Raw genomic sequence first — 27,231 nt, 5'->3', positions numbered from 1 at the left:
GAAGGTGCTCTCTGCACAGAATGTCATTCACTGGGAACTTCGCAGACAAGGTCGTTCTTATCACAGGAGCGAGCAGCGGTATTGGCAAAGCGACCGCTATCAAAGCAGCGACATGTGGCGCAACACTTGCCCTTGCTGATATTAACGGGCCAGCACTGGAGGAAGTGCTAAATATATGCGAAAAATCATCCACGATAAAGGCTAGCCACCTCAAGTACACCTTGGATGTTAGTGCTGCCCATGACTGCGCCAGTTTTATGGAAGCCACTGTCAAAGCTTTTGGCCGAATTGACTATGTTTTCAGCTGCGCTGGAATCAACCCAACTTCTGTCCCGATCGAATCAGTCTCGGATGAATACTGGGATAAATTGATGAACACCAATCTCCGCGGTACATTCAACATATGCAGAGTGTGCTTGCCCCATATGCAGAGTGGCTCAGCCATCGTCAATGTATCATCTGTATGCGGGAACTACCCAGTGGCCAACTTTTCTGTATATTGCGCCGCCAAATATGCTGTCATTGGTTTTTCAAAGAGTGTGGCCTTGGAGGTCGGCCCTCGAGGAATCCGCGTGAATGTGGTCGCGCCGGGCTACACCGACACCCCGACAAATGTGTCTGTACGCACTGGTGCGGAGGCAATGCAGCGTACTGCGGAAAGCGTTGGAATGAAGAGAATGGGTCATGCAGATGAAATTGCCAACACTGTTCTCTTCCTTTTTTCTGAACAGAGCAGCTATATGAATGGCGCAGTTGTGGACGTTGACGGAGGAGTTGGCATGTTGGGATAAGAAAAGAAGATTCGGCGTCATATTTGCCTTTGCGTACAATATGGAAGTGTATCTTATAATAGAATTTTGAACTGCCTCGAGGCAGAAAGTTTGACAATCTTTTCGAAAGACCGTTAGTTATTTCTAACCTAGGTTAACGTCATTGCTGCCTTGGAATTCAGGCTACAGAGTTTTCGGGCCTTCGACCTCCTTCTTTCTTTGTTTTCCTGTCTCTGGTTCCAGAATTTTACGTTTAAGCCGTTAGGTACCTTTTCTTTGTCATTTTCCGATCACCTCCCTGATCGCTATTTGAGCCTCTGGTCAACCCTCGTCTTCGAAGGCGGCGTCAAGACTGGGCTGTGGCCTTGGGAAACGCTGCGCAGCCTCTTCGTCTGACCTTTCTCGTCAATTTAACGAATATGCATGAAAGTCAACCATGGGGCCCAGGCGAACACACAGAAAGTCGCGAAACGGATGTCAGTCTTGCAAGACCCGCAAAGTCAAGGTAAGCAGCATCCTCCCCGCTATATACTCCATGTCAGCCCTGGCTAAAGTTGGGATCTCGATGAAAATTGAAGTGCGATGAAGCAAAGCCGCAATGCAACAATTGCATTCGACATGGGGTAGATTGTAGTTTTGGCTCTTCTCAATCCACGGCTAGCAACACGACACCTTCACCCAATGGTCACGCCCTTGAAACAAGCCTTGAAAGCCTGACCCCAGTTATGGGCATGGCCGAGATGGCATTGTTACATCATTACTCGACCTCAACATGCTACACGATCTCGCGGCATTCAGTCCTGCAAACAGTTTGGCAAATCACGATTCCCCAGTGTGGGCTCACTTCTCAATCTCAGTTTGTGCTTCGTGGGATACTGGCTCTTGCTGCGCTGCACATGGGCCATATAAAGCCCGAGCTCGAAGCGCAATACCGCGCCACTGCAGAATACCATCACAACAATGCTCTCCAAATGGTCTCCGCGGCTATACCGCAGATCAATGAAGACAACGGCCCTGCACTATACATTTTTTTCAATCATTACCTGCATCATAACTTGTGCGATGCGGCGCAATTTCGATGAGCACTGGTTCAGCAACGATCATTTCTTCGAATGGCTTCATCTTGTGCGTGGTACGAAGGCGATAATAGCCTCTGTCAACAGTGTTCTCAAGTCCGGGCCGCTCGCGCCTATGTTTACCCTGGGAGGGCGCAAGAGTCGCGCCCGGGAAGTCAGGTCCACCGATAATCAGCCATTTATGGAAAACCTGCGGCAATTGCTTACAGAGTCTGTGAAAGACCCGAACGAGTTACGCTGTTATCAAGAAGCGCTCGATGACCTCGCTAAGTCCTTTGCCGCCGTTTTTGATACTCAGAGCATAGAGACGGCAGATGTCTTCATATGGCTTTATCAAATTTCAGATGAATACTTGAATTTGCTACGCAACCGTACCCCCGAGGCACTGGTTATTTTTGGCTACTTCACTGTCATTACGAAAGAGTTGGAATGGGCTTGGTGGTTGCAAGGTTTCAGTGTTCATTTAATGCGCGCCATATACAATCATCTCGATCAGGAGCATCGCTACTGGCTGCAATGGCCTATACAGCAGTTGGGATGGGTTTTTTGATTTTTGCATCAATTGTCAGTGGGAAACACGGGCTTCAAGCAAATATACCATATGTAATTCCTCTATGCGCTATACGGATTGAATGGCCGGATAAGAAGAGGGGGTAGAGATATCAAATATATGCGTGAGATGACTTGTGAGATAACATTTCTATAATACAGAGAAACACCAGAGGAAGACCTCATATCGCTACAGAAACCCAGACTTCATGGTTCAAAGAATCATACACCCTTATTTGCCCTTCTTGGCAGACTTCTTCTTGCCCTTCAGACTCTTCATCTGGGCAGCGCGCTCAGCACGGGCCTGTCTCTTCCTCCATGCGAGCCAGCGGTTTCTCCGGTCGTAGGGCATAGCGGTGATACCAGCCTTCTCCGCGGCACGACCAATGATCCAATTGGCCTCACGGTACATATAACCAGGGCGCAGCTGAGGGCCAGACTCGGCATTGACAGCCTCAACGCTGCCAACTTGGGTGCCATTCTCATCAATTGAAGCAATCATGTCAGACTGGAAGGCAACAGGCTCCATCCGGGGAACAGTAACCATGTTCAACTTGCGGCGGCTGGGCGCATTGCGAGGGTGCGGGAGCTTGCCATCCTTCTCGAAAACAACTCCGATGTATCGACGGTCGGGGTGACGCTCAGGATCAGCGTAGTAACGGACATAGCCAGCCTGAGTGGCGTAGATTGTGTGGTCGCGTCCCATCGCGCAGTTGTCACCGGGGAACCACTTCGAGCCGCGCTGCTTGAAGATGATGCATCCCGGAACGACGTACTCGCCGCCGGTGCGCTTCGCACCGAGACGCTTACCGGCGGGATCGCGAGAGTGTCGATTGGCAGTACCCTGAGAAGCATGCGAGGCGTATCGCACCTGTGAGAAAGGGAGGAGTGTGCGGGAGATTGATGGCGTGGGTTTCGGGAGGGCGATGGATGCGGAGAGGGTGCGTTGCATCAGCGACTGTGGTTGATAGGCGTACTGAACGGAGAGAATTGAGGGAGTAAAGGCTCGCTCCAACGCCCGCAGGGGCGTGAGCAATCTGGGTTGCAACATGGCGATTGACGGCGAGTGTTGCGGAGGAGGCAGCTCCAAAGGGGAAACTTTTCTCGGAGGTGAGGCTTGGCGTCACGTGCCGCGGGTAAACTGGCCAGAACTGCGAGGTCAATCGGCCACTTCTCAACTGTCACTTGCATGAGTCGTCTCCATTTTCAAGAGTTTTCTCACGCAGACCAGTTCTTTCAGGATGTTGCGAAACTTTATTCATTCAGTTTGGGCTCTGTGCCTGCTGGTCGCTGTCGTCCAGGGCCAATTCAACTTCTTCGAGCACATGTTTGGAGGCGGCCAACAACAAGCGCAGCAGCAACAAGGTGCTCAAAATGTCCCTAGCGACAGTGGCAGATACCAGAAAATGTGGCAGCAATGTAAGTGCAAACGCCATCTGATCCGAAAATGATCGTTCTTTCGAAGTGCAATTCCTGACTTTCGAATTTCCACATAGCTCAATGCAGTAACTATCTTTGCCCCGGGACTCTCGCCTGTGTGCACTTCCCGCATCACTGCCCTTGCCCACACCCCGACGTTGAAGAAAAAGTTGAGCTTGGAGAGGGGAGTGCGATCTGTGTGTCAAAGGGAGGATACAAAGCCGGCGAGGCAGCTCGAAAGATCGAGCTTGCCCGGAAGGGTCTTCTGTGACGAGGTTGACATTGTTTAAAGCGAGCGTTCATCTTTTTTTTAATTTATTGATATCACGGACTCGTTGATCATGGCCAAAGGCTCGTTGAGTTGTCAACCACATACCTGCTAGTCTTGCTATGGTTATATACACACACCTCTACCAATTAACACTCCGCGTTGGACATTATTGGCAGACACAAGGTTCCAGAATCTCAGATTGAATTTGGATGAATACTAGTAGCAGATATTCCAATAAGTCGTGTCGAAAGCGGGGAAAGTGAACAGTTGCACAGATCTTTCAAACTTTACCCTGAGGTGTACCAGTGTGGCTTACATTGGGCCCTGGGCAGAGAATGTCCGTGAGAGTTATCAGCAGAATATTGATCGCTTGTAAGCCTAGCAAAATGGCAATTTCGTCTCATTTTTTTTGGTGGAGAACTCATTGAAGTTTGCGATGGTTCAAGCTACTCTAAGGTTTGACCTACCAGGAAGTATTTGTAGGACATTACTTTGTGCTGGACAGATCAAGGGCGATCTGCGCTATCTCCGGTTAACCCCGCAGCCGCCCAGCCTGCATTGTGCCGTCATCAGAACTTCCGACTCGGACCTTCGTAATTCACATCTCTGTTTCACCTCGACGTTTCTCGCAACCCTACCTTTCCCGGCACTCTCTTCGAAGATTCACACGAAATAGCGAAGGTTAATATATTTTTAACGCTAATATGTGGAGTGCTCGCCTCCGACCACGGTCGCTGCGAGTCATTTTCTCCTCGCGCCAGCTGTCGAGCCTTCGAGGTAGAGGGACTCATCGTGGCCCGCGCAACAGCATAATCCGACCCCCTCCTATCCCTCCAGCGAGAAGACAAGTTGAGACACCCAAGCAACCATATGTACCAGACGCCGAATCTCAGCCTGAGCGCCAGCCTCAAGATGCGTATCGAGCCAACTACGATCCGGCGCAAAATACTCTACTCGCCCCTGTCCATATCCCGGAAGACCCAAATGGAGTCCTCAAGGAGAGCCACCCTGCTGTAAGCGTCCTGGCAAACTCAGGAGTCGTGGTTCAACGGCAGTTGGAGATGATGAACGTCATGATGTGAGGGAACATCGCGTCTCAACTTCGAGTCTATTTCGAGCTGGCTAACCGTTATTCTCTAGTGGATTTGAGCAAGCCAATAAATACGTAATAATGGATGCACAAGGGAACCATATTGGGTACATGGCAGAGCAGGAAAAGGGGATGACCAACGCCATGGCGCGGCAATGGTTTCGGACACACCGAAGCTTCGTGACGCATGTATTCGATCGTCACGAGAATGAAGTCCTCCGAGTAAGTTGAAACTTTCGATATCGTAAGTTTTTTTTTGCAAAGCTTCCTCGCCACTGACCAGTCTCAGTTTCACCGTCCTTTCTCCTGGATCAATTCCCGAATCCAAGTATACGACCCTCTCGATACCACTACCAGAAGCCATTCTTCTTCAACCGCTCTTCACAATACCACACCCGGTTCGCTCGTACAGGCCGAGGTATCATCCAATGCGCGCGTGTCGCCACTTGGATTCGACGAAATGCGCGTCATCGGTGAAGCCCAGCAGCAGTGGGCACCATTGCGACGAAAGTACAACCTATTCACCTATCATCAGTCACCGAACCCCGCGACCGATATGGGCACTCAGAAATTCCCCTTGGCAGGATCAGAGCTGTCCAACGCTCAACAATTGCATCTGACACAGAAATCCCCACAAGGCGAGGGCGAATTCAACCAGTTTGCCTACGTCAACGAGCCATTCCTGTCCTGGGACTTCTCTCTACTTTCCGCCGATAACCGCCTGATAGGGTCTGTCAATCGTGATTTTGCAGGCTTCGCGCGTGAATTCTTTACTGATACCGGTGTATATGCCCTGAGAATGGACTCTGCAGGGCTTGGTACTCAATCCGCTGACGGCAATATCCCCACAGCGATGACCCTTGACCAACGCGCTGTGATGTTGGCCACGGCTGTCAGTGTCGATTTTGACTACTTCAGCCGACACAGTGGATCAGGAGGCTTCGGTTTCATGCCTCTCTGGTTCCCCGGTATGGGCGGCGGAGCCGCTGAAGGAGCTGCTGCTGGAGAAGCCACCGGGGCTGCTGGTGGTGCTGCTGCCGGTGAAGCTGGCGCCATTGGTGAAACCGCTGCAGGCACTCTTGGAAGAGCGGGGGCTGCTGGTGGTATGGCCGACGGCATGGCTGCGGGTGCCACAGGTGCTGGAGCCATGGCTGGATACGAGGCGATGCAACGAGGATTCTCAGGTGATCAAAGCTCGCAACCAGTTCCCCCCGAGCAGGCTGATGCACCGCAATCGCCTGACCAGCCCGATTTCTATCATGACTACAACCCTCCGCCTTCCAATGAACAGCAGGAAGATGTATGGGGCTTTGGCGAGGACCCTTGGAGCGACGGCGGTGGCGATGAAGGAGGCGGCGATGATTTTGACTGGTTTTAGACTGGTAAATTTTGTACAATAGAAACAACTTGAAGATACCTCATAGAACTGCCGAACCGTAATTTAGTGCGTGGCGGGATCGACCCGCCGATCCAACGGGGAGCAGGTCTGTACCCCGCCAGTCCCCATCAACTTTCGCCGCTTTCTTCCTCTCTTTCATTCTTTCGCTTTTACACCAACCCCCCTTCATCCCATATTCTTTCCCACCTCTTATTCAACGATATCGCTTCGAGCTCCTCGATCGACCTCAGCAATCCCTATCCGCTCACCATCACCGCGGAATTTCCTCCTCGCCACCCGCGGAACCAAACCCACCGACGCTCGCCGCGCAGAACCCGACCTCTCCTCATACCCTCACAAGTTCACCGATCCCATAAATCGCCTCCTATTCGGCAATATGGGCTCCTCAATTGCTCAGAAGCGCCTCTTCCACGAATACAAGAACCTCTCTACCAACCCTCCGGAGGGCATCACCGCAGGCCCGGTGTCGGAAGATGACATGTTCTACTGGGAAGCCCTGATCCAGGGCCCCGAGGGCACCCCCTTCGAAGGTGGCGTGTTTGCCGCCGAGCTTAAATTCTCCAAGGACTACCCCCTCAGCCCACCGACTATGAAATTCGTCGGAGGCGGGGTCTGGCATCCAAACGGTACGTCATTGTGCCCGCGAAGCTCCCCAGTCGCAAGACCCGGCTATTGCGCACTGCAGAAACCGGCCCCGAAGCACTTGCATCTAACCTATGTTTGTTCTTGCGAATACAGTCTACCCCAATGGCACCGTCTGCATTTCTATCCTTCACCCGCCCGGTGACGACCCCAACCACTACGAACATGCCTCGGAGCGCTGGTCGCCTATCCAGAGCGTGGAGAAGATTCTCATCTCCGTTATGAGTATGCTTGCTGAGCCCAACGACGAGAGTCCTGCGAACGTCGAGGCTGCGAAGATGTGGCGTGAACGCCGGGCTGAGTACGAGCAGAAGGTACGGGATGAGGTGCGCAAGGGCCTGGGATTGTGATTGCGAATCTTTCACCCCTGGGGAAGTTTAACATCGGCCTCCTATGAAGAATACGCTTTGATGATCGGAGTCCAGGGCTCAGTTATGATACAATTTTCCGTTTCTTACGTGCATTGCTAGGCTGGCGAGAGCCTTTTGTTTTCTAACTTCTATCTGTATCTAGCATGTGGATTGAGAGCCTCTGTTCATCACAATTGTACAGACTAGCTATCCTTGTCCTTCTGGTCAGGTGTAGGCATTAATTTTCGTGGATATCATCGTGAACGATTTAGGATATATATTCTACCACTGATGGTTTGAATAGCGGCGGTAGTTGCCATCGACGATCAACATCGTTACATCCATGGATGCACCTAGTGTGATAATGCATCTGTGGTTCCAATCACTTTTGTCGAAACATCTTACTGTCAATCCACGCTTCAATACCACCGTCACCGTTATACAGACTTTCAATTTCTACTTTCACATTCAACATCAGCATGCGCTGCAGCTCAAGTCGCCATTCCGGCTCCGGACCATCACTCGCCCATATCGGGCCTTGACGGAGCATCGCAGTAATCCTTCTACGATCCGCTGCTGTCAATGGAAGCAGGGGGCTTTCGTTGCCATCTCGTGTTTCTGCCATCGCATCGGTCACTTTCAGCCCCAGCCAGTGTAATTCCGGGACGATCAGCCGCTCGTTTTCGTGGACGTGCGCTAATGAGCCGTATTTGTACGTCGACATAATTCCCATACCGTGTGGATCTCCGTCAACGAGTGCATAGAAGCGGGGTGGTCGTTGATTTCCATTGTTCGCAATCTGGAAGAGCTGGTGGAGGAAGCGGCGAGTGCAGATGTCAGGATATCCTTTTCCCTGTTTCAGCAAGTCAGTTGTTTGCGAACTGTGAAATTGCGTATTCTGAAGTTTACTTACGGTGACCAGGATTCCCTCTCCTGCAAGGGCTGTGGTATGGTAGCTATTTCGGACGAGGCGATGAAAGACCGCCTATTTCGGAATTCGCAGATATCAGCTCTTTGTTTGAAACATATCAACGAGCTGGGGCTTCGTACCTCTTTCTCGATGATCAGTATCCAGCGAGTGCCTGAGACATTTATCTCATCGTCGTCTTGTACCTGCGGGATGAGAGTATCCTAGGACGATTAGTTTCAGTAGCTGTGAAACCTGAACTATGAAACCCACCTCGGACGCAGAGCGCGCGTCCAGTAATACATCAGATTCTCGTATCAAGCAAAAAGAACCGGCAATCAGTCCCTTTGCTGCTGCTTCCTGGAGACAAGACGGTGTCAGCTGGTGTCGGCCTTCCCTCGTCTTGTTTTGAATGTAGAACACTTGTGGACTGACCACGTTCAGATCTATGCGGCTCACCCCGATAGTATAGGCAAGGTCGTCGATGACACTGTTCACCGCCTCTTGGGTCCCAAAGTAGGCCGGATCAATATAGTATATATCTCTGGGAACGTATTAGCCGATTAGTGATACTGCATTTCAGAGAGTGGACCATTTGCTTACCTTTTGGATATCAATTGTCCTTGTCGCAGTGCCTGATCAACCACGGCCAGGATGCGAATGATGACCGCTTCCGGCAAGATACACGTCAGTCTTCCGAGAATTGAGCTGCACGCTGCTTCCGCGGAAAGCACATACTGAATTTCCACGATTCAAAGGCAGTCCTTCCTGGCCACGAGTATGTGCAGTAACTGTCATATCCTTGCACCGTCTCTAAAGCCCCACTAGCTGGGTTGATGACACAATCGGCGGGTGTGGCTCTGCATCGCAAGGTGACCGACGGCTGGCCTTCGGGCGGAGACAATGAGAGCTCGCGGACGAGCGCGGCGAGGGTCTCCTCGACATAGACGCGGACCGAGGAATCTTGTACCTCGTTGGGCAAGGCAGCCTGCGGGGAAAGGGGCCTGAGGGCCATCGAGGAGTCACTCGCGCATTCTGAGGACATGGAACGACGGAGGGTCGAGGATGGGATGGTTGCCGAGTAGGCGTCGCTGGCGAAGTCGAGCCGCACCTGCCGTTTTGGAGGAGTCAACCAGGTCTCCCCGCGTTTTGAGAACAATGGGGCCACTGCGGGGTGCATCGTTCTGCAGCCTTCGATCCTCGTTGTTTTCTCGGGTTAACATGGCTCATATGGTTCACAGTGTTTGCTTTGATTTTGACAGATGAAGTATACATTTGTATATATGAGCTGCATGCTGTCTTAAGTACACCTCTCAGAGCAGCGGCATTGAGGCCCCTCCGTCCGCCACCACTTCCCCGTTTCTTCTTCTCGAAACCTTCATGTCCTCTTCAATTCGTCCCAATGAGACTTTCAAGCTATTAGGCAGACATTTATTTTCTCTGGACGATCTCACATGCAGGCATTCACGCTGGTCTTGGTTGTACACCGCAGTCGTGAGACTTGATGAGTCAGCACGGTGGAGCTGTTTATATCCACCTGGCGGTCTGAGCAATCCGCCAGTATCGACCCATCACTTCCCGGCACCATCTGCAATTGACGGGGCCACAACTGTAATGCCTTCACCCATTGCCCCTTGGAGGTCCTCTGCTCAGGGCCACCTCAAGCCTGACGAAAATGGCGACTTGAAAACGGATTATTCCCGCTGGCGGCTGGTGAACGAGGAAGGTCGCCAGACCTGGAAGTATCTCGAATCCGACGAGGAAAACAGTGCTTGGCTCCAGACTGTTGCTGATAAGTACCATTTGGGTCTCCCAACTGTAAGTGCCTGCCAGACCTATTTTTGAACGCAATTTTAACATTTCCTTTTCAGGGTCTTCCCATTTTGCCTGAGGCCAAGACACCGCTGCAAGCCGCGGAGAATGGTCTGTCCTTCTTCTCTCACCTGCAGCTCGATGCTGGTAACTGGGCTTGCGAGTACGGTGGGCCTATGTTTATGTTGCCTAGCATTATCATCTCATACTACGTGACCAACACGCCTATCCCTCCAGAGTATGCCACGGAAATCAAGCGCTACCTCTTTGCTCGCCAGCACCCCGAGGATGGTGGTTGGGGTCTTCACATTGAAGGCCACAGCTCAGTCTTTGGCACATCCATGAACTACGTGGTACTCCGAATCATCGGTGTCAGCGAGGATGACCCTCGTATGATCAAGGCCCGTGGTCTTTTGCACAAGTTCGGAGGCGCCATTTATGGTCCCCATTGGGCCAAGGCCTTCCTCAGCATCCTTGGTGTAATGGAGTGGGATGCCGTGAACCCAGTACCTCCCGAAATTTGGATGCTTCCGGACTGGGTGCCTTTCGCTCCCTGGCGTTGGTGGATCCATATCCGACAGGTGTTCTTGCCCCTGTCCTACATTTGGTCCAAGAAGTGGTCCATGCCCCTGAATGACTTCACCAAGCAGCTCCGGGAGGAGCTTTATACTCAATCATATAACACTATCAACTTCGCCGCTCATCGCAATTCGATCCACGAGGCTGATAACTACTACCCTAAAACCTGGGTTTTGAACAGCATTAATGAAATCCTGGTCCGTTTTTACAATCCGCTCTTCCGAGTTGGCCCCGTTGTCAAGCGGTCTGAGGATTGGGTGTGGGAATTGATCTGCATGGAAGACGAGAACACCGACTATGCAGGAGTTGGACCAGTCAGCAACCCTCTGAACATGATCTGCTGCTACATCCATGATGGCCCTGGTAGCCATACCGTTCGCCGCCATGAATACCGGCTGAATGACTACATGTGGATGAAGGGCGAGGGCATGCTCGCAAATGGTACCAATGGTGTTCAGGTGTGGGATACAACCTTCGTCACCCAGGCTGTTGTCGTCGCTGGTCTCGCCGATGACCCCAAGTGGCGGCCCATGTTGACCAAGGCACTCGCGTTCATCGAAGACCACCAGCTGCGAGAAAATGTTCCTCGTCAGGAGGAGTGCTACCGTCAGCACCGCAAAGGAGCTTGGCCATTTAGCACCAAGGTCCAGGGATACACCGTCAGTGATTGCACAGCTGAGGGCTTGCGTTCGACCCTCCAGCTCCAGAACATGCACGGATTCCCCGAGATGATCTCTTTGGATCGCTTAAAGGACAGCGTTGACTGCCTGCTTCTGCTGCAAAATCCTACCGGTGGCTTTTCAGAGTACGAGATTACTCGTGCATCTCCCCTGATCGAGTGCCTCAACGCCGCTGAGGTCTTTGGTGGAATCATGATCGGCTACGACCACCCCGAGTGTACTACTGCCTCTGTGACGGCACTATCGCTGTTCAGCAAATTCTACCCCGACTACCGCGCGGATGAAATCCGCGCCGCAAAGGAGAAGGCCGTTGGCTATATCAAGCGTGTTCAGCGCGCTGATGGCAGCTGGTACGGTTCCTGGGGAATCTGCTTCACCTACGCCGCCATGTTTGCCTTGGAGAGTCTCGCCAGTATTGGCGAAACATACGAGACGAGCGAGAACTCTCACCGGGGCTGCGAGTTCCTTATTTCCAAGCAACAAGCCGACGGTGGCTGGGGCGAATCTTATTTGAGCAGCGAAAAGCATGTCTATGTTCAGCATGAAAAGTCGCAGGTTTGCCAAACTGCTTGGGCGTTGTTGGCATTGATGGAGGCACAGTATCCCCACAAGGAGCCGCTTGAGAGGGGCATCAAGCTGCTGATGTCCCGCCAGCAAGCCAATGGTGAGTGGCTCCAGGAGTCTATTGAGGGTGTCTTCAACCAGTCCTGGTAAGTTGAAATTTTCTCCGTTCTTTGAAGTTCCCATACTGACTTTCTGGCAGCATGATCTCCTATCCCAACTACAAGTTCTACTGGCCCATCCGCGCCCTCGGCCTTTACAGTCGCAAGTTTGGCAATGCCGAACTCCGGTAAATGCTCAAATTTAGCGATCTCATGTACAACAACCCTATTACTTCATACCATAATAATTCACATCTATCGGGTTTCGAGGGGCTTTTCAAACTGTGACGCTGGAATGCCAGTAGTGCTAATGCGAACACTCAAGAAAATAATTTCGCATCATGATTTCTTAAACGGAATGTCAAAATACGTAGCTATTTAATACAAAGACTAAAAAGCAAAAAGACTTCAGATTCTGCAGGCCGGGTACTTCCACCAGCAAACGAGTAGCGAAGAGGTTGAGACCAGTAGAGGATTCTAGCGGTTTCGGCCCACTGGGGAGCTCGGAGCTCGGACCACCCGTGCGGAGCCTCACTGCTTGCTTCACGTTCGCACCTCCGCTTCCGCTTCTTCTTCTTCTTCTTCTTCTTCTTCTTCTTCTCGGCGTCTGCTTCAGTTACTTCCTTTGCGCGACCGAGCCGACAAAATGAGCGCTGCGGCAGCACTGGGCGAAGAGGCCCTTAAATCATCGAACGCACCCCTGGCGATCCAGCACTACACCCGCGCCCTGACACAGCTACCCCGCGCCGTCAACTACTATCTTCAACGCTCAATCGCCCATTCCCGTGTGAAGCCCGCAGATGGTGGACCCAAGTCCAACGCCGCTCTACGCGACGCGGAAATTGCCTTGGCACTCGCTGTTCAACGCGGCAGGCGTGAGATGATTCTCGCAGCGCAGATGCGCCGCGGTATCGCCCTCTTCCAGCTTGAACAATATGGGGATGCGAATTTTATTTTTGAACTGGTCGAGTCGAAGGCGGCAGATGAGAGAGCACCCAAGGATCAAAATACTTTAGCGACGGCGATGGGGGGTGGAAGTAAGAAGAATGGGTATGATGCTGAGGCGCCAATTTGGCTGATGAAGGTTCGTCGCAAGCTTGGCGAACTTGCCGAGGGCGACCAGAGGGCTGTGGTTTCTGTCGCAGAATACCCTAGAGATACCCATATTCCGACGGAAGAAGAGTTGGTGGCAGAGTTGAATGGTCTCGGAATTGAGAAGTCGACACCGGCAGCGAATGTGTCGAAGAAGCGAGACAGTCTGCCAACCTCGAGTGCTGCTTCTGCTCCTAGCAAGTCAACATCTGAAACAACCGCAGAGAAGCCGGCCATTGGTCCGGCTCCTTCAGACAAAATTCGCCATGAATGGTATCAATCGCGTGATTCCGTCGTTGTGACCCTTTACATTAAAGGTGTTCCTAAAGAATCTGTCCAAACTGAGCTACAGGAACAGTCCGTAAGTAACAGGCCCAATACCAAGCACCAATCATGGAGACCGGAAACCAACACATATATAGGTATCTTTGCAATTCCCTCTGCCTTCTGGATCAGAATACGATTTCAGCCTTGACCCTCTTTACGGGCCTATTGACCCGACAACTTCCAAGGCCTCGGTCATGAGCACAAAGATCGAAGTCGTTCTAACCAAGAGAACACCGGGCCAAAAGTGGGGTGCCCTGGAATCATCGTCTGCCGATACAACGAAGTTCTCGGATCGTCCTGCTCTCCCGCCAGCGCCAGCTGCCTCTGGGCCCGCTTACCCGACTTCATCTCGTCATGGCGCCAGGGATTGGGACAAGGTTGCCTCTTCCCTCGAATCGAAGGGGAAGCAAAAGGTCACGGACAATGCAGGCGACAATTCCGACGCGGAGTCGGTTGACTCAGAATACGGTGGAGATGCTGTGGATGGCTTCTTCAAGAAGCTGTACGCCGGCGCCGATGATGACACCCGTCGCGCCATGATGAAGAGCTTCATTGAGAGCCAGGGCACATCGCTCAGCACCAACTGGTCCGAGGTTGGGAGCAAGAACATGGCGATGCATAAGGATTCGGACTAAGAAAAAGCCCACTTGCGCCTATTGCTTCTTTTCTTTCCTTGCTTTTTTACCTATCGCATCTAGCTCAAGGAGTTCGCGGTTTTCCCGCCATTTTCCCAAGGACTTATGATCAAAACACGATTCTTGCTTTACGGTTTCTCAAATATCCTTCTCTACCAAGCCGTACGTCTAAGTTACACTGTACAGAATGGCTTTGAAATGTTCTCAATCTCGTTACTTTCCCGAAAGTAGTCGTGATTGTGGCAACCCAAGAAGTCGGCTCTCAGTCGCGATCCCATCCTTCCCTCCCTGGGATCTCTAGAAACACCGAGCCTCATGACTTACTTCTACAATAATTTATTTCCCAACCATTGTCAGAAGAGACCTGGGGAACTGAAAATTCCATAGGGTAATTGAATTTGGCTTTCGCTTACGTCGCAAGCGGTAGCATCTTTACCTCCGGAAGGTTTCTGTTTTGTCAGATACTCCCAAGGTTGGCTACGGTTATTACGTACGTCATAACTTTGCGGGGATGCTACGGTGCACAGGTATTTTATGTGCCCATCTGTTTATTTTCCTCTGCTTTGACAGTCGAGAGGGCACAGTTGGAGTTGATCTGCAACGAGATTTTCACTGTAAACGTCGCCGGGCGAACCAAAAGGCGGCGAGTGGGTGGGACTCAAAATAAGCTCGTCGCCGGTCAACCCTAACTTTTACCTAATGATTCCGATCCGTTGGGGTCACTTGGAGTCTCGCTGCGAAGATCGTGTACAATCCACCGATTTTCATTATTCACGGATTTCAAATAGCTTCTACGACGCTTATTCTTTTACCTAAATGAATCCGATGGCACCTTGGAGCCCACGACAGTATAATTTCCCCAGCCTCTTCGCAACTTCCTGAGCTATCGTTCCTCTTCATCCTCGATAAACAGACACCACCAAGTGAGCCCAAGCTTTTACATTCACCGAAATCCAAAATGGTTCGCAACATCCACATCGCCGTGCTGGATGTTGACATCCCAGCCCGAGGCCTCTACGAAGCGCGCGGTTTGTGTAGCGCGCATTTCCGCAGCGTCCTGCGCGAGACAGCAGCGCAACTGAACGAATCCAACCCCGACATCGATAATCCCATTAATATAACCGTCACACCTTACGATATTCGCGGAGGCCACTATCCGGAGTTCCACCTCATGCGCGGCCACAAAGTCCAAGATGGATATCCCGTGCTGAACCCCATTGACGCCATCCTTATCACCGGCGGCTCGCCCGGTGTCTACGAAATGCCGCATTCTCCTTGGATGCAAGTGTTGGAGAAATTCATCAAGACAGTTTACGACCAATACACCCAAGTTCGCCTCATGGGCACTTGCTTTGGGCACCAGCTCATTTCCCATGCGCTGGTTCGCGATATCAAAGACCCTGTGCGCGACGTTTACGTTGAGAAGTGCCCGCTCGGCAGAGAAGTCGGCATCTATACCGTTGATCTCAACAAAGAATTTATTCAATCGTTCCCGTCTGCGCTCTCACACCTTCCGGAGGGCCGCATGCGCATTCAAATGTTCCACGGTGACCGTGTGATGGCTGTTGAGAAGGGGGCTCCCGTGTCGCTGAGCGATACACCACCTGTTTCCCTGCCTGCGCCGTGGATTAATGTTGGAAGTACACCCATCTGCCCTGTTCAGGGGCTTTACAACCCGGGTCGCGTCTTGACCGTCCAGGGCCACTATGAGATGGATGCATTTGGTTTGATGAAGATGTGCAAGGATGCTGCGCCGACTATGGGATGGAAGGAGTCTAAGCTTGCCATCTTCCTGGAGCAAGTTGGACCTGACCTGCAGGAGCGCCAGGATGATGCCAAGTGCTTTGCTACCGCTGTTGTTTCCTTTTTGGCTGACCTTGAGCAATGACTCTCAAAAGTTCATAATTATTTCGATAGACAATATACGATTCGATATGCCTCAAAGCCTTTTCTATATGGTCATCTCAGATGCAACTTTTTAAGACGATCGTCGGTCCTCTTTGCTATTTACTCCTCCCCCTCATGCTCATAATCGAAATCCTTCTCGTCGCGATAAAGGAAGAACTGCACGAAAATTGCCATGTCCAACAATAGTGTGCCGGCGCTTCCAACAAGCCAGGACATATTGACCAGAATGTATCGCCCGTACAAGGCGGCGGCTTCACCCGGCTGACAATGAGCGTGATGACGATGGGCAGACGTCTCCGGGCCATCGACAAGTGAAGAGACACCACGACAGACAGGCGAGTATGCGAAGATAGAGAGGACGTAAGTCAGGTTACCTATGCAAGCGAACAAGAAGAAAAGAAGGGACACGCCGTCCGTAGACTTGCGGCGATAATTCAGCAGAAGCTGAGGCAGACGCGAGCCCAGATAGAGGACAGCGCAAAGGTATCCAAAGACCTGGCCAAGCGGGTCCATAGTGAGTGGCTCTGGCTCAGAGCTAGAGGATTTAGAGCCAGGGCTAAAGTACCAGCCGACAATCCCAGCTGCACAAACAAGAAAAATGGCCGTGAGGTTGAAGAGGCATGTCTGGAGGGTGGTAATGCGTCGACGGCTACGCCGGATAGCAGCAGTAGAAGTGTCGTTCGAATCGATGAATGGCGTCGCTGGCGATAGATGCGTTCCATCTACGTGGTGGTGCAGAATATCACGGAAGGAACTCGCAGAATGACGCCTTTCTCGCGCGGAGGATGAAACAGGTTGCTGCCCGCTCTGGGTGTTATATTCGCTTTGGCCACCAGCAGCTTGCTGGAGATTGGAGTGGCCATTGGTCTTGGGCAGGAGCGATGAGCGCTCAGTCGCCGTGGGTGTCGTCTCGCCATCCCCTTCCTGGTCTTCCAGCGCACCAGTAGCGACCGGGTCCGACTCGGAAGGCGGCGTAGGAGAAAGTTCATCCCTGATGTCAAAGCCTCTGTAATAGAAGCATTGCCCTAAGAGAACAATGTCGGCCAGAGTATAGTAGACAGCCAAGATAATCATGGTCGGCAGGACGCCCTGCAGGACAGCGCCCAAAATGTTGAATACATCGCCAGCCAGCCACACAATAAGAAATAGAAGGGAAAGACCATCGGCAGATCCACGTCGGAAATTCTCAATGATTTGTGGCGAGAAAACGACTACCCAGCAAGCGATGGAGATTGATCTGGAATGGGTCAGCCGATATTCAATGATCGCCGAGTCGGAGAATAAATGACAGGTGCATGCATGAGCTTTACGATGTACCACCTGAAATATGATAGCACAACATCACAGAAAGCAAGTGAAAATATCAAAGGAACCTCCGCAAAATTGACTTACCCGCAAATTCCGCTCAGCGCCTCTATGTTCAGGTTGACGGCCTGTGGGGGGAACATGCTGTCGGCGTGGAACGATATGATCGACCCGGGAGCCGGTCGCAAATTTCTTGGTCGACAGGCACTAGAATGTGCAGAGTATCTTTTATGGCTCTTTAGAAACGAGGATCAAGTTAAATCTTGTTTCCCTCGTCCGTCACAACATGTCAATTGGATGGGGAAGGAAAAGTTGGAGAAATCCGCGGGACGGTTGTGGATGACGTATGGTCACGTGATAGTAGATATACATGGTTTCAGTGCAGCCACCAACCATCTCAACCTTATACTGCCCTAAACTACTATTGGTGTAATTATTTGGAAGACGGAACTAGAATTCTGACAATGATGATACATACAGGAGTTGGTTGATCAAGCATTCTCCTTGCGTATCCACTGATAGAGGTGAACTATTGCTTGGCGGCGACGCCGAATCTCGCTACCACTCAAAGGACGACCCCAGGCCTGTGAAAGTGCGCTGCGCATCACTTGCCGAAACATCTTTCCATATTCTGTGCTTCTAGAGACCAAGCATGATTCTGTGGCTCGTATGATGGTCTCTCCTGCATTGAGAATGTCGGTGCCCGACTCTTTTTGAAAACGGTCGACGACGAGCAGGACCGGGAAGCCTGCCAAAACCAGCTGAATGCCGAAGAAGGAAGGCATAAACCTGGTATCCGGGTCAAATCGCAGGATCTGTTTTAACCAAAAGTCTGCCTCTATTGTGTGAGACACTGTGTCTGCGAAAACTGAAGAAGTCCCGAAGTCGTTGCTTTCAATCAGGGACGGCCAGTCGCACTTTCCCAATAACAGTAGTAGTTTAAGAGCATGGGCCAAGTAAGAAGAGTAGGCATCCACTGTTTCTCTGTGCCAGGCTTCATTTTTGTCAGCCTGTGGGTTGACGAATGGTTCGGAGGCTTCGAGGTTGAAATCCAAAGAGGTCGTGGACGGGGTAAAATCCATTAAACTGGCATGATATATTTCGATATGTCGCAGAACTTGCGCCACTGTCACTTCCTTGTCATGCTGCCGCCCATAATTGAGCTGAATAATATCCCCCATGATTGTCATAACCGGAAGCAACAATCCGAACAAGGAAGAGTCGTGACAGCGGAAGTCAGGAAAACACCGTCGTTCGCTTTTCCTCTCTGATTGTGAGTCATGAGAAGAATTGTTGGTTTCATTCAGCCAGGAAGCTTCATCCAGTGGAAAGAGCAAGCCGTGGCATTCTTTATCAAGTAGGGATACGGAACGGTTGTGGCATAATGCGAGATGACGATCCATCGTGTAAAGAAGCCACCATGTTCGCCTGCGCTCTTCACGATACACTTCTGTCAAGATAGAACGGGTCGGAAAATCACGGCATGGATATTCAGTTTGGTTGCTAAGATCTGCAATGGTCATGTCTGGGATCTCCTGGTTGAGATTGAGCTGCTTAGCTGAAGCAAAACACGCCTCCCACCTTCTCATAGGAACATTAGTATTCGATCATATACCGGCAGGACTTGACATACCATGCTAGAGCTGCAGTGTCTTGTACAGCAGAGAGAATGTAAGCAATATGGATGTAGGTTATAAGGTCATCCAGATTTCCGGCGGGCTTTGGCAGGCCACCATCACCCTTCAAACTTTCAAGAATGTCATTTGTTGTCGGAGATAATGCCTCATCTGCCGTTAGTGTGCCAAATTTCATTGAACAACCTGGGCTGCTGACGTGGTCGCTGCCTGAAGGCTGCAACAAAGTCTTTGTCAGGTCACTTAGAAACTGACACACCCGCCGCTGCTCCGACAGCGAAGAAAAGACCCCATCGTTCGAGGCAGCTAGCCAGAGTATACTTGCCAACAGTGCAGGCTTCGCAGAGCAGCACTCCTGACTTAAAAAAGAAGGCCTGTGCAAGATCTGGCAATGGACATTCTGACCAGTGAAGTATAGTTCGAGCAAATCGTTGACAAGTCGGGGCGAAAGATGTGTTTCGAGAAAGGGCATCATGGTTTTCAGCACCTGATATTTCAAAGGGGGTCTCGCAGTCGATTCGGAAGCAGCTTTATCGCGTTTCGGCGGGGAGGGTGGTTGTGGAGGCATCAGACCCGCCTCTCGGGGAGCAATGCCATCCACCGTCCAAATATCTGGCAGTGGTGATAGAGCAGCTTCATCATCTGGGCTTAAAACAGGAAAATCACGCGTCGACACCCAATCATCTGGTATGCCCATGCCCAATCCTTCCAAGAGTTGCGCATCAGTCGTTCCCTGACAACCGTCGCCCATTTCCAAGGCCAAGAGCGCGTCGATTTCGTTGAATACCGGCGAGGGTTGCTGTGTAACTGAATCTGGGGTAAGGAGGTTGATAGGTGACGAGCTCGGTGGCGAGATGGTACTACATTTCTCCTCGATCTTCATTTCCTCAGCGCAGCCTGCAGGGGTGTTAAAGAACTCAGAGGTATCATGCCCCCCGCTAGCCTTAGCTAGCTTGGATTTTGCGATTCGCCCGCGTTTCCGCCGAGTGCGCGTAATAGCACAGTTAACATCCCTGGCCTGGCAGCGGGAGCATGGTGCCGGGGAGACCATGTCGCATCGAACTCGACGAGAATGGCATGCGTCGCAGGCGACTTGGTTTCGTCGCCATCGTTGCTTGCTGATCGGGAGGCCGATCGGGCCGTGGTCGGGAAGTGAGGACAAAATCGGCCACTGTAGCTCCATGTCGGTGTCGTGAAATATCGACACCGTGTATAATCGAATGATAGACGGGAGTTGTTGGATGTACGTTTGGCTACGATTCAGAAAGACGCAGCGTGGGACTAGATACACAACCCTATTTTTACGATACTCGACATCTGGTCTCTCGCCCCTTCTACCACAAAATCCTCTGTCTTGGAAATAAACATGATCGGAATATCTCCAGAAAAGCCATTAATGCCTCACCCAGTCAGCCAGTCATACACCCTTGCCATCACAACGGCGGGCGGTTCTGCTAACCCGGGGTGTTCCCTTTGAGCAAATTTAGTCCGCGAAGAAACACGCCGTCCGATCGGCATCCATTTCCCCGGTCCGCCGAGATTCTGATTGGATCCGAGTGTCAAGCCTAAACTTAATTTAACACTAGCTCGTTCGCTTCGGGTGGGTCGACCCATACGGGCATTCGGTGCCTCCGCAGTGCTGTTGGAAGTCCTCCGTAAATTCTTGGTAGTGCCGAGGAGATGGGGACCGACATGGAATCGGCGAAATTGTCATATGTACTCCAATGGTTTAGAAACAGAAGGTACACCAGAGCAAATGCGTTCATGCTCGCTTTTTCTGCACATTCCAACGAGCTATCTTCTACAAGGAGATTGAAGAAGCCGGCAAGAGGTATGTTTGTTTGGCAATTGCTGGCTGGACTTCCATGATAACAATCATCGCCACAACTCAAAACCGTGCAACATTCTCCATTTCGTCTCCATCTGGGGTCGGGACCGTACGGTTCCCGACGCGTGACGTTCCTAGCGCACCACAGTGTACCTATATCGGCCCGGCAAGATTAAGGTATATAAGACCGGTGATATCGCCCCTTCAGTGCCTCTCCCAGAGTCATCACGGTCTCTTTCCATCAGATCAACTGTCCATTCTATCATTCTCTCGAGTCAATGGCCATGGCATTCACGAAGAAGCCCTTTCTCGGGCTCACTGGAGGATGGCTTACTTTTTGGCTCACAGTACGTTCACCATACTACCATTCCCTGTCTCACCCGAGCCGATTCTGATTTGAAATCCCCTTAAGGTTGCTTGTGCTACTGACATGATGCTTTTTGGATATGACCAAGGCGTCTTCAGTATGTATCCTCTTTCCCCTGCCTCGACATGCTGGATACTAATCGTCTTTCTCGTCCACAGGTGGTGTAGTAGTCACCCCTGACTTCTTAGAAGTCCACGATCTAGCCGGGCCTTCAAAAACCAAAGTCCTCTCCACGGTCGCCGCCATCTACGACATCGGTTGTTTTTTCGGAGCCATACTTGCTTTTACGGTAGGCGAACGACTGGGCCGCAAGCGATCCATTCTATTGGGTACTGTCATCATGGCCGCCGGGACTATCCTTCAAGCATCCTCGTATAGCCTAACGCAGATAATCATCGGTCGAATTGTGCTCGGGTAAGTAGATGCAAAGTGTCCACCTCGATCAACTATCTGTACTGATGATTTGCGTAGTCTCGGAAACGGAATAAACACGGCAACAGCACCAATTTGGCAGGCTGAGACTGTACAGGCCAAATGGAGAGGCAAGCTCGTTATTCTAGATCTTGGGTTGAATGTCGGTGGATATTGTGTTGTCAACTGGATTAACTATGGCCTTTCATTCCGCGAGGGTGCCATTGCTTGGAGATTGCCGATTTCCCTGCAGCTTATATTCATCCTTGTCTTGCTCGTCACAATCCCTTGGCTGCCGGAGTCCCCTCGGTAAGTCTCAAATTTTTACCCAGCACTCCAGCAAGGAAACTGAGCATGGCTCTAACAATCACTATATTAGGTGGCTCATGACGCAAGCCCGCGAAAATGAGGCGACTGAGGTACTTGCCTGTGTCGAGGCCACATCTACCGATGACCCGTTGGTTATAACCCAACGCGATGAGATCAGGTTTAGCATCACGTATGAATACGACAATGCCGTCAGCTGGTGTGACCTCCTGCGTCCAAACAAGAACGATAATACGAGAACCCTTCGCCGATTGCTCCTGGGTGCTGGCACACAGGCAATGCAGCAGTTTCAAGGCATTAATATCATGAGTTATTACATGCCACTGGTACTCATCAACTCGGTCGGTCTTTCGGACAAAATGGCACGACTGCTGACGGCATGCAATGCAACCTCATATTTCATCTTCTCGTGTGCCGCGGCAGCGATAGTTGAACGGGTCGGACGTCGAGGGTTGATGTTGCTTTCTGGCTTTGGTCAGTTTTTTTCGTTCCTGGTAATTACAATCCTCCTTTACATGGCTCAGAAGGATACAATTTACGCCACTGCGTCTGTCGCCTTTTTCTTTTTATTTCACCTGGCCTTCGGAATGGGCATGCTGGGTGTACCGTGGCTGTACCCCACTGAGATCAACTCTCTACCTATGAGAACGAAGGGTGCAGCAGTTTCCACCGCGACTAATTGGTAAGTAGCTCTAACCTCACACTGAGGTAGATACTAATACGCGTTTTCTATCTTACAGGATCACCAACTTTGCCATTGTTGAGATTACCCCTATTGGTATTCAAAGCATCGGATGGAGGTTTTGGATTGTGTGGACCGTTCTCAATGCCGTATTTCTACCGGTTATCTACATGCTATACCCAGAAACAGGTCAGTTGGTTCAATAAGTTAGCAAAACTACCATTAAATGCTAATTTATCCTAGCAAACCGAACCTTAGAAGATATGGATGCGTACTATCGTTCTAACCCGCCACTCATGGTGGTCGGAGACAGAGATGCTATCTCGACCAAGAGACCGGCCCAGTTCGCTTACCAGGAAGAGGAAGAGATTCAGAAGAACGCCAAGCATGCTATATCTGGTAGCACAGGGCATGCGGAATATGTCGACTAGGTGGTCATGTCTACGAAGGGGAGATTCGACGGGTCGTCGTATGGACCAGTATAGTATTCTTCATGTCCATACTTTTAGGATGTGTCGAAGAGTCATAATCACATATGATATAAATTCTGCATCATTGATGAAGGATGTTCGTAACTGCTAGCCAAGTGCTTTTGGGATAGATACTAGAGGAAGTTCTTATTTTCAAAACGTAACATCGGATCTTCCATAGCGGAAGCGCTATATGAATCGCGCATTTTGCTCATCGGCCTTTTAGCTCCTGACTCAAACATACTATCAGAAAGGACAATGGCACTAGCTACGATATTTGCTGATTTAAGCTGATTCATCTGTATTCTTTTCCGTCGCCAAGGCTTCCGTAGTAATGCCCCAGGCCCCACCATGGAAGTACGAGTTCCCTACTCCTACCTCCTCCTCTCATCCTCGACCTACCTAAATTGCCATTTGTGAAGACTCCACTACAATTCTCCCAAGTAAAAATGCCTGACAGCTATTCCTTAAGGAGCTCTGGCACTAACAGACAGGTAAATAGTCACCAAAGCCTACAATAAACCCATCATTTGCAGCACCTCCTATCCTCAAGACCGCATGCCCTCATCAATCAATCTATCCAAACGATGCTTCCCGAATCTTTGCTAACAATACAAGGTAGCCACTACTGTGCCCGTGACTATGGTCCTAGTGCCCGTAACTCTAACACCTACCATCACCCCAACTTGTTCGTTACTGCCTATGCATATCTCCTATCTCACATCAACATACATCGCGCTCATATTCTGCAGGGACGGTTCTTACTCTTATTCGAGCCCGAATAGAAGCACCTACTATAACAACGGAAAGGGGTATCCGAACTATACCCCGCCTTCCGGATCTTCTGGCTCCTCCGACAAGAAATGATTATCATGAAATCCGACAGGTTGCCTCTATTTTCTGGGACGATTACATTTGAATGACTGCCTCTTCATGGTTATTAACAGAGTCGGATGAATCCGATTATAGTAATTTATTACTGCTATTCGAGTTATCACTTCCTCAACCTAATAACACGTTTCGTCCCAGGACGATATCTCATAGAACACTAAGCAGGTGACCTATTCGGTGCTTCGATTCAGTACCGTATACCCTACTAGGTCAAATGAGCACTCGATGAATCTACAATGGAACTTAGTCCATCTGGTGTCAAAATCACTTCAACCCCCAAAAATCAAATAGGAAAATTCATCTGTTTTTTGATGAAAATAATCTACTGTAAAGGTATACCGAAACGCCCCGCGAATGCAAGATAGGAAATGAATCAGCCCAAGATTCTCCCCATAATCCCAACTCTCCCAGTGAAATCAACATGCTTTTGTTTATTTAGCCTGGGCGGTCGTCCATGCCTCATGCGCCTTCTTCTGGCGCTCCCAGTCCTTGCGAAGCTTCTTCGCGCGGCTCTTGGTGATCTCCTCGCCCGCAGCGTCGTGGGTCGGAAGACCCTCATCATCCCAGGCACTGTACTCGTTGGTACGGAACATCTCAAGATGGCTCAGCTTGCCCTTTTCGAGTTGCTTGAGAGCCTCCTGCTCCCGCTTTTGCTTTTCCAGCTGCTTCTGACGAGCGCGAGCCTCCTTCTCCTCGCGTGCCTGGATCATCTCGCGAGTCACGGGACGGACAAGGGCAGGGAGATTGTCACGATCTTCCAAGTAGATGCCCAGGTCGAAGAGATCAATGTCGCGGACACGATCGCAGAGCGCCAGTACTTCCTTTCCGGCAGACTCGGATGACTGCAGCGAGGAGATCTTGGTGCGGAAGTTGGTAAGGACTTCTGCATAGGGCTTGGCAGCCTCGGAGACGTCTTGCGGACCCTCAAGCTTGACAGCTTCGGCGATCTGGCTGGAGGAAATGCCCTCCTTAGAGCGAGCTGCTTGGCGGACAGTATCACGAATGGTAGAAAGCGGGAAGAGGAAAGGCTTGGCTTCCTCGGGGACGTCGATGCCCGACCATCCAATCTCAGTGCTATCGACAGTAGCGTTGCCGTTGAGGCCAAAAAGGTTAACAATCGAAGTGACGAAGCGAGCGGTGGCCTCGACGTCCTTGGGGTTCAGAGTGGCCTTGTCCGCGCTGTTATACTTGGTGATGAGCTCGGAGATGGACTGCATAACTCCAACAGTGTTGAAAGAGTCACAGAGATGGTTGTCCACAGCAGACTTGGCAGCTTCAAGGTCGGCAGCCAGGCTAGTGTCACTACCCGAACCCTGCATAGCAGCAGGGTCCTTCATCTTGAGGAAAAAGTTGCTGACCTTGTCCTCCCAGGAGGTACCAGTGCTCACGAGCTCATCCGTGATCTCAATGCCTTCCTTCCAACCGCCAAGCAGGAAGACAATACGCAGACTGCGCGGGGTCCAATCCTTACGATCCAGAGCCTCGCGAATAGTAGTGAAGTTCTTCAGAGACTTGGACATCTTTGATCCGGCAATGGACAGGTGGCCCATGTGAAGGAAGTAGTTGACCCACTGCTCATGCTTGCAAGGGTCATGCCAATACGCCTCACTCTGGGCCAATTCGTTATCGTGATGCGGGAAAGCAAGATCAATACCGCCAGAGTGGATATCCATTTGCTGGCCCAGACGTGCCGAGGCCATGGCCGAGCACTCGATGTGCCAGCCGGGACGGCCCTTGCCCCAGGAACTAGCCCAGCTGGGTTCACCTGGCTTGGAGGACTTCCATAGGGCGAAGTCTGAAGCCCCACGCTTCACAGTAGTCTTGCTAGCCAGAGAACCCTCTCCCTCGGCAGCCAGCTTGTTATCCGACCGACTCCACGGCGCCAGGCGCGCGTACGAGTGACCGGCATTCTCGAAGGCGTTGATATCAAAATAAACCGAGCCATCATCGGTCACATATCCAAACTTGTTCTTAACGATCCGCTCGACGAAATCGGCGATCTCGGCACCGTATTCGGTAACACGGGTCAGTGCGTCGGGGTCAAGAACGTTCAGGTCCCGCATATCATTCAAGAAACGGTCTTCGTACTTCTTCGTAAGCTTGGTGAAGATTCCGTAGTCATCGGCATCGATCGAAGCGCCCTTCAGCGCATCGAGGTAAGGCAGGATAACATCCTGCACATTGGTGTAGAAAGCCTCGGCGAACGTAGCGGCATCCCCAGCCTTGCTGGCGCCAGTCTCGGCATCCTTCAGGGCCTCAGCGGCCGATGAAGCGGTCTTGATGTGCATCTTCACCTTGGCCTCATCATCGCCAGCCTTCTCATTACCAGGTAGGGCCCCTCCGCTCAGAACAGTTGCGTACGCCTTCTCAACCTCAGCCTTGTACTGCGCAGGGGGCAGCGCGGGGTCCAACTCGCCCAAATTCTTCTTCAGGTATGCAGAGTAGGCCTTTTTGGCGGTATCGATCACCTCGGGGGTAATAGTAGGGTTGATACCGACAAACTCGTTGAACAGGTGCTGTTGTCTCGCGCGCAGGATAATCTACAGAGACGACAACGTGTCAGCTTCAATTTCCATTCAATGGCAATGGAGATGATATGATGATATCATGTATTTCCCGTACCTTATCATCCACGTCCGTAATGTTCATCACAAAGTTGACGTCGAACTTGAAGTAGTCGCGCATAATGCGCCGAATTATATCGGTGCTGACATAGTTGCGGGCGTGACCCAAATGCGCATCGTCGTAGACCGTAGGACCGCAAGCGTACCAAGTAACCTTCTTGCCGGCAGGATCGATTGGAATGAAAGGCGTCTTCGACTTGGTCAACGAGTTCCACACCTTCAGCGGGGGAGATGAGCCTCCGAATGGGTCGGAGGCTGCTGCCAGGGCGGCTGCTGGCGAGACGTCATCCTGGACACGGACCGAAAGGCAAACCGTCGTGGAACCAGAAATGAACGAGAGGAGGAGAAGAGGGCGAGGGGCATAAAGAAGGAAGAAAGGACGAAAGGCGCGGGGCACTGCGCATGCGAACCACGATGACTCGTCGCATCAACACCCACTGATTGGCCCCGGCGGCCAGAGGGGCGGCCCTATGCCCTAATTTCCTCTTCGGGACGGACTTTTTCTGCGGAGAACCGCGAACTTT

At 51.3% G+C, this 27,231-nt stretch overlaps 15 protein-coding genes across 15 annotated transcripts; 10 read left to right on the top strand and 5 right to left on the bottom strand.

Annotated features, from left to right (window-relative positions):
* Window positions 1-20: 20 nt before the first annotated feature.
* N7532_006569 (SDR family NAD(P)-dependent oxidoreductase) lies at window positions 21-791 on the top strand (the record flags this gene model as incomplete). Its single annotated transcript, XM_056619063.1, has 1 exon — window positions 21-791. One exon carries the CDS (start codon window positions 21-23, stop codon window positions 789-791), a length of 771 nt encoding a protein of 256 aa, XP_056475222.1.
* Window positions 792-1,832: 1,041 nt separating this feature from the next.
* N7532_006568 (uncharacterized protein) lies at window positions 1,833-2,396 on the top strand (the record flags this gene model as incomplete). Its single annotated transcript, XM_056619062.1, has 1 exon — window positions 1,833-2,396. The coding sequence occupies one exon, from the start codon at window positions 1,833-1,835 to the stop codon at window positions 2,394-2,396; it is 564 nt and encodes a 187-aa protein (XP_056475221.1).
* A 231-nt stretch (window positions 2,397-2,627) lies between these two features.
* Window positions 2,628-3,446, bottom strand: N7532_006567 (mitochondrial 54S ribosomal protein bL27m; the record flags this gene model as incomplete). The annotated part of the gene is made up of 1 exon (XM_056619061.1): window positions 2,628-3,446. One exon carries the CDS (start codon window positions 3,444-3,446, stop codon window positions 2,628-2,630), a length of 819 nt encoding a protein of 272 aa, XP_056475220.1.
* Window positions 3,447-3,636: 190 nt separating this feature from the next.
* On the top strand, window positions 3,637-4,085 carry lcl2 (the record flags this gene model as incomplete). The annotated part of the gene is made up of 2 exons (XM_056619060.1): window positions 3,637-3,814; window positions 3,892-4,085. The coding sequence occupies 2 exons, from the start codon at window positions 3,637-3,639 to the stop codon at window positions 4,083-4,085; spliced, it is 372 nt and encodes a 123-aa protein (XP_056475219.1).
* Window positions 4,086-4,789: 704 nt separating this feature from the next.
* Window positions 4,790-6,553, top strand: N7532_006565 (scramblase family protein; the record flags this gene model as incomplete). Its single annotated transcript, XM_056619059.1, has 3 exons — window positions 4,790-5,163; window positions 5,226-5,397; window positions 5,465-6,553. 3 exons carry the CDS (start codon window positions 4,790-4,792, stop codon window positions 6,551-6,553), a joined length of 1,635 nt encoding a protein of 544 aa, XP_056475218.1.
* A 397-nt stretch (window positions 6,554-6,950) lies between these two features.
* Window positions 6,951-7,566, top strand: N7532_006564 (E2 ubiquitin-conjugating protein UBC7; the record flags this gene model as incomplete). Its single annotated transcript, XM_056619058.1, has 2 exons — window positions 6,951-7,200; window positions 7,313-7,566. The coding sequence occupies 2 exons, from the start codon at window positions 6,951-6,953 to the stop codon at window positions 7,564-7,566; spliced, it is 504 nt and encodes a 167-aa protein (XP_056475217.1).
* A 382-nt stretch (window positions 7,567-7,948) lies between these two features.
* On the bottom strand, window positions 7,949-9,653 carry N7532_006563 (uncharacterized protein; the record flags this gene model as incomplete). The annotated part of the gene is made up of 6 exons (XM_056619057.1): window positions 7,949-8,419; window positions 8,480-8,551; window positions 8,617-8,697; window positions 8,747-9,017; window positions 9,077-9,143; window positions 9,212-9,653. The coding sequence occupies 6 exons, from the start codon at window positions 9,651-9,653 to the stop codon at window positions 7,949-7,951; spliced, it is 1,404 nt and encodes a 467-aa protein (XP_056475216.1).
* A 434-nt stretch (window positions 9,654-10,087) lies between these two features.
* N7532_006562 (terpene cyclase/mutase family protein) lies at window positions 10,088-12,398 on the top strand (the record flags this gene model as incomplete). Its single annotated transcript, XM_056619056.1, has 3 exons — window positions 10,088-10,291; window positions 10,345-12,254; window positions 12,308-12,398. 3 exons carry the CDS (start codon window positions 10,088-10,090, stop codon window positions 12,396-12,398), a joined length of 2,205 nt encoding a protein of 734 aa, XP_056475215.1.
* Window positions 12,399-12,852: 454 nt separating this feature from the next.
* N7532_006561 (co-chaperone SGT1) lies at window positions 12,853-14,260 on the top strand (the record flags this gene model as incomplete). The annotated part of the gene is made up of 2 exons (XM_056619055.1): window positions 12,853-13,659; window positions 13,721-14,260. 2 exons carry the CDS (start codon window positions 12,853-12,855, stop codon window positions 14,258-14,260), a joined length of 1,347 nt encoding a protein of 448 aa, XP_056475214.1.
* A 958-nt stretch (window positions 14,261-15,218) lies between these two features.
* N7532_006560 (type 1 glutamine amidotransferase) lies at window positions 15,219-16,148 on the top strand (the record flags this gene model as incomplete). Its single annotated transcript, XM_056619054.1, has 1 exon — window positions 15,219-16,148. The coding sequence occupies one exon, from the start codon at window positions 15,219-15,221 to the stop codon at window positions 16,146-16,148; it is 930 nt and encodes a 309-aa protein (XP_056475213.1).
* Window positions 16,149-16,267: 119 nt separating this feature from the next.
* On the bottom strand, window positions 16,268-17,616 carry N7532_006559 (PQ-loop repeat-containing protein; the record flags this gene model as incomplete). Its single annotated transcript, XM_056619053.1, has 2 exons — window positions 16,268-17,405; window positions 17,561-17,616. 2 exons carry the CDS (start codon window positions 17,614-17,616, stop codon window positions 16,268-16,270), a joined length of 1,194 nt encoding a protein of 397 aa, XP_056475212.1.
* A 348-nt stretch (window positions 17,617-17,964) lies between these two features.
* On the bottom strand, window positions 17,965-20,290 carry N7532_006558 (uncharacterized protein; the record flags this gene model as incomplete). Its single annotated transcript, XM_056619052.1, has 2 exons — window positions 17,965-19,054; window positions 19,107-20,290. 2 exons carry the CDS (start codon window positions 20,288-20,290, stop codon window positions 17,965-17,967), a joined length of 2,274 nt encoding a protein of 757 aa, XP_056475211.1.
* A 923-nt stretch (window positions 20,291-21,213) lies between these two features.
* N7532_006557 (sugar porter family MFS transporter) lies at window positions 21,214-23,153 on the top strand (the record flags this gene model as incomplete). The annotated part of the gene is made up of 7 exons (XM_056619051.1): window positions 21,214-21,282; window positions 21,348-21,399; window positions 21,461-21,716; window positions 21,774-22,022; window positions 22,093-22,722; window positions 22,781-22,911; window positions 22,966-23,153. The coding sequence occupies 7 exons, from the start codon at window positions 21,214-21,216 to the stop codon at window positions 23,151-23,153; spliced, it is 1,575 nt and encodes a 524-aa protein (XP_056475210.1).
* A 626-nt stretch (window positions 23,154-23,779) lies between these two features.
* N7532_006556 (uncharacterized protein) lies at window positions 23,780-24,059 on the top strand (the record flags this gene model as incomplete). Its single annotated transcript, XM_056619050.1, has 2 exons — window positions 23,780-23,880; window positions 23,945-24,059. The coding sequence occupies 2 exons, from the start codon at window positions 23,780-23,782 to the stop codon at window positions 24,057-24,059; spliced, it is 216 nt and encodes a 71-aa protein (XP_056475209.1).
* A 455-nt stretch (window positions 24,060-24,514) lies between these two features.
* Window positions 24,515-27,135, bottom strand: N7532_006555 (cysteine--tRNA ligase; the record flags this gene model as incomplete). Its single annotated transcript, XM_056619049.1, has 3 exons — window positions 24,515-26,599; window positions 26,706-26,996; window positions 27,118-27,135. The coding sequence occupies 3 exons, from the start codon at window positions 27,133-27,135 to the stop codon at window positions 24,515-24,517; spliced, it is 2,394 nt and encodes a 797-aa protein (XP_056475208.1).
* Between the last annotated feature and the right edge of the window lie 96 nt (window positions 27,136-27,231).

The sequence above is a fragment of the Penicillium argentinense genome, assembly GCF_028826775.1.
Source record: "Penicillium argentinense strain IBT 30761 chromosome Unknown utg000005l_segment0_segment0, whole genome shotgun sequence".
In the NCBI taxonomy this organism is placed as follows: domain Eukaryota; kingdom Fungi; phylum Ascomycota; class Eurotiomycetes; order Eurotiales; family Aspergillaceae; genus Penicillium; species Penicillium argentinense.
The sequence above is the reverse complement of the archived record's forward strand: the minus strand, read 5'-3'. Positions and strand labels throughout refer to the sequence as shown.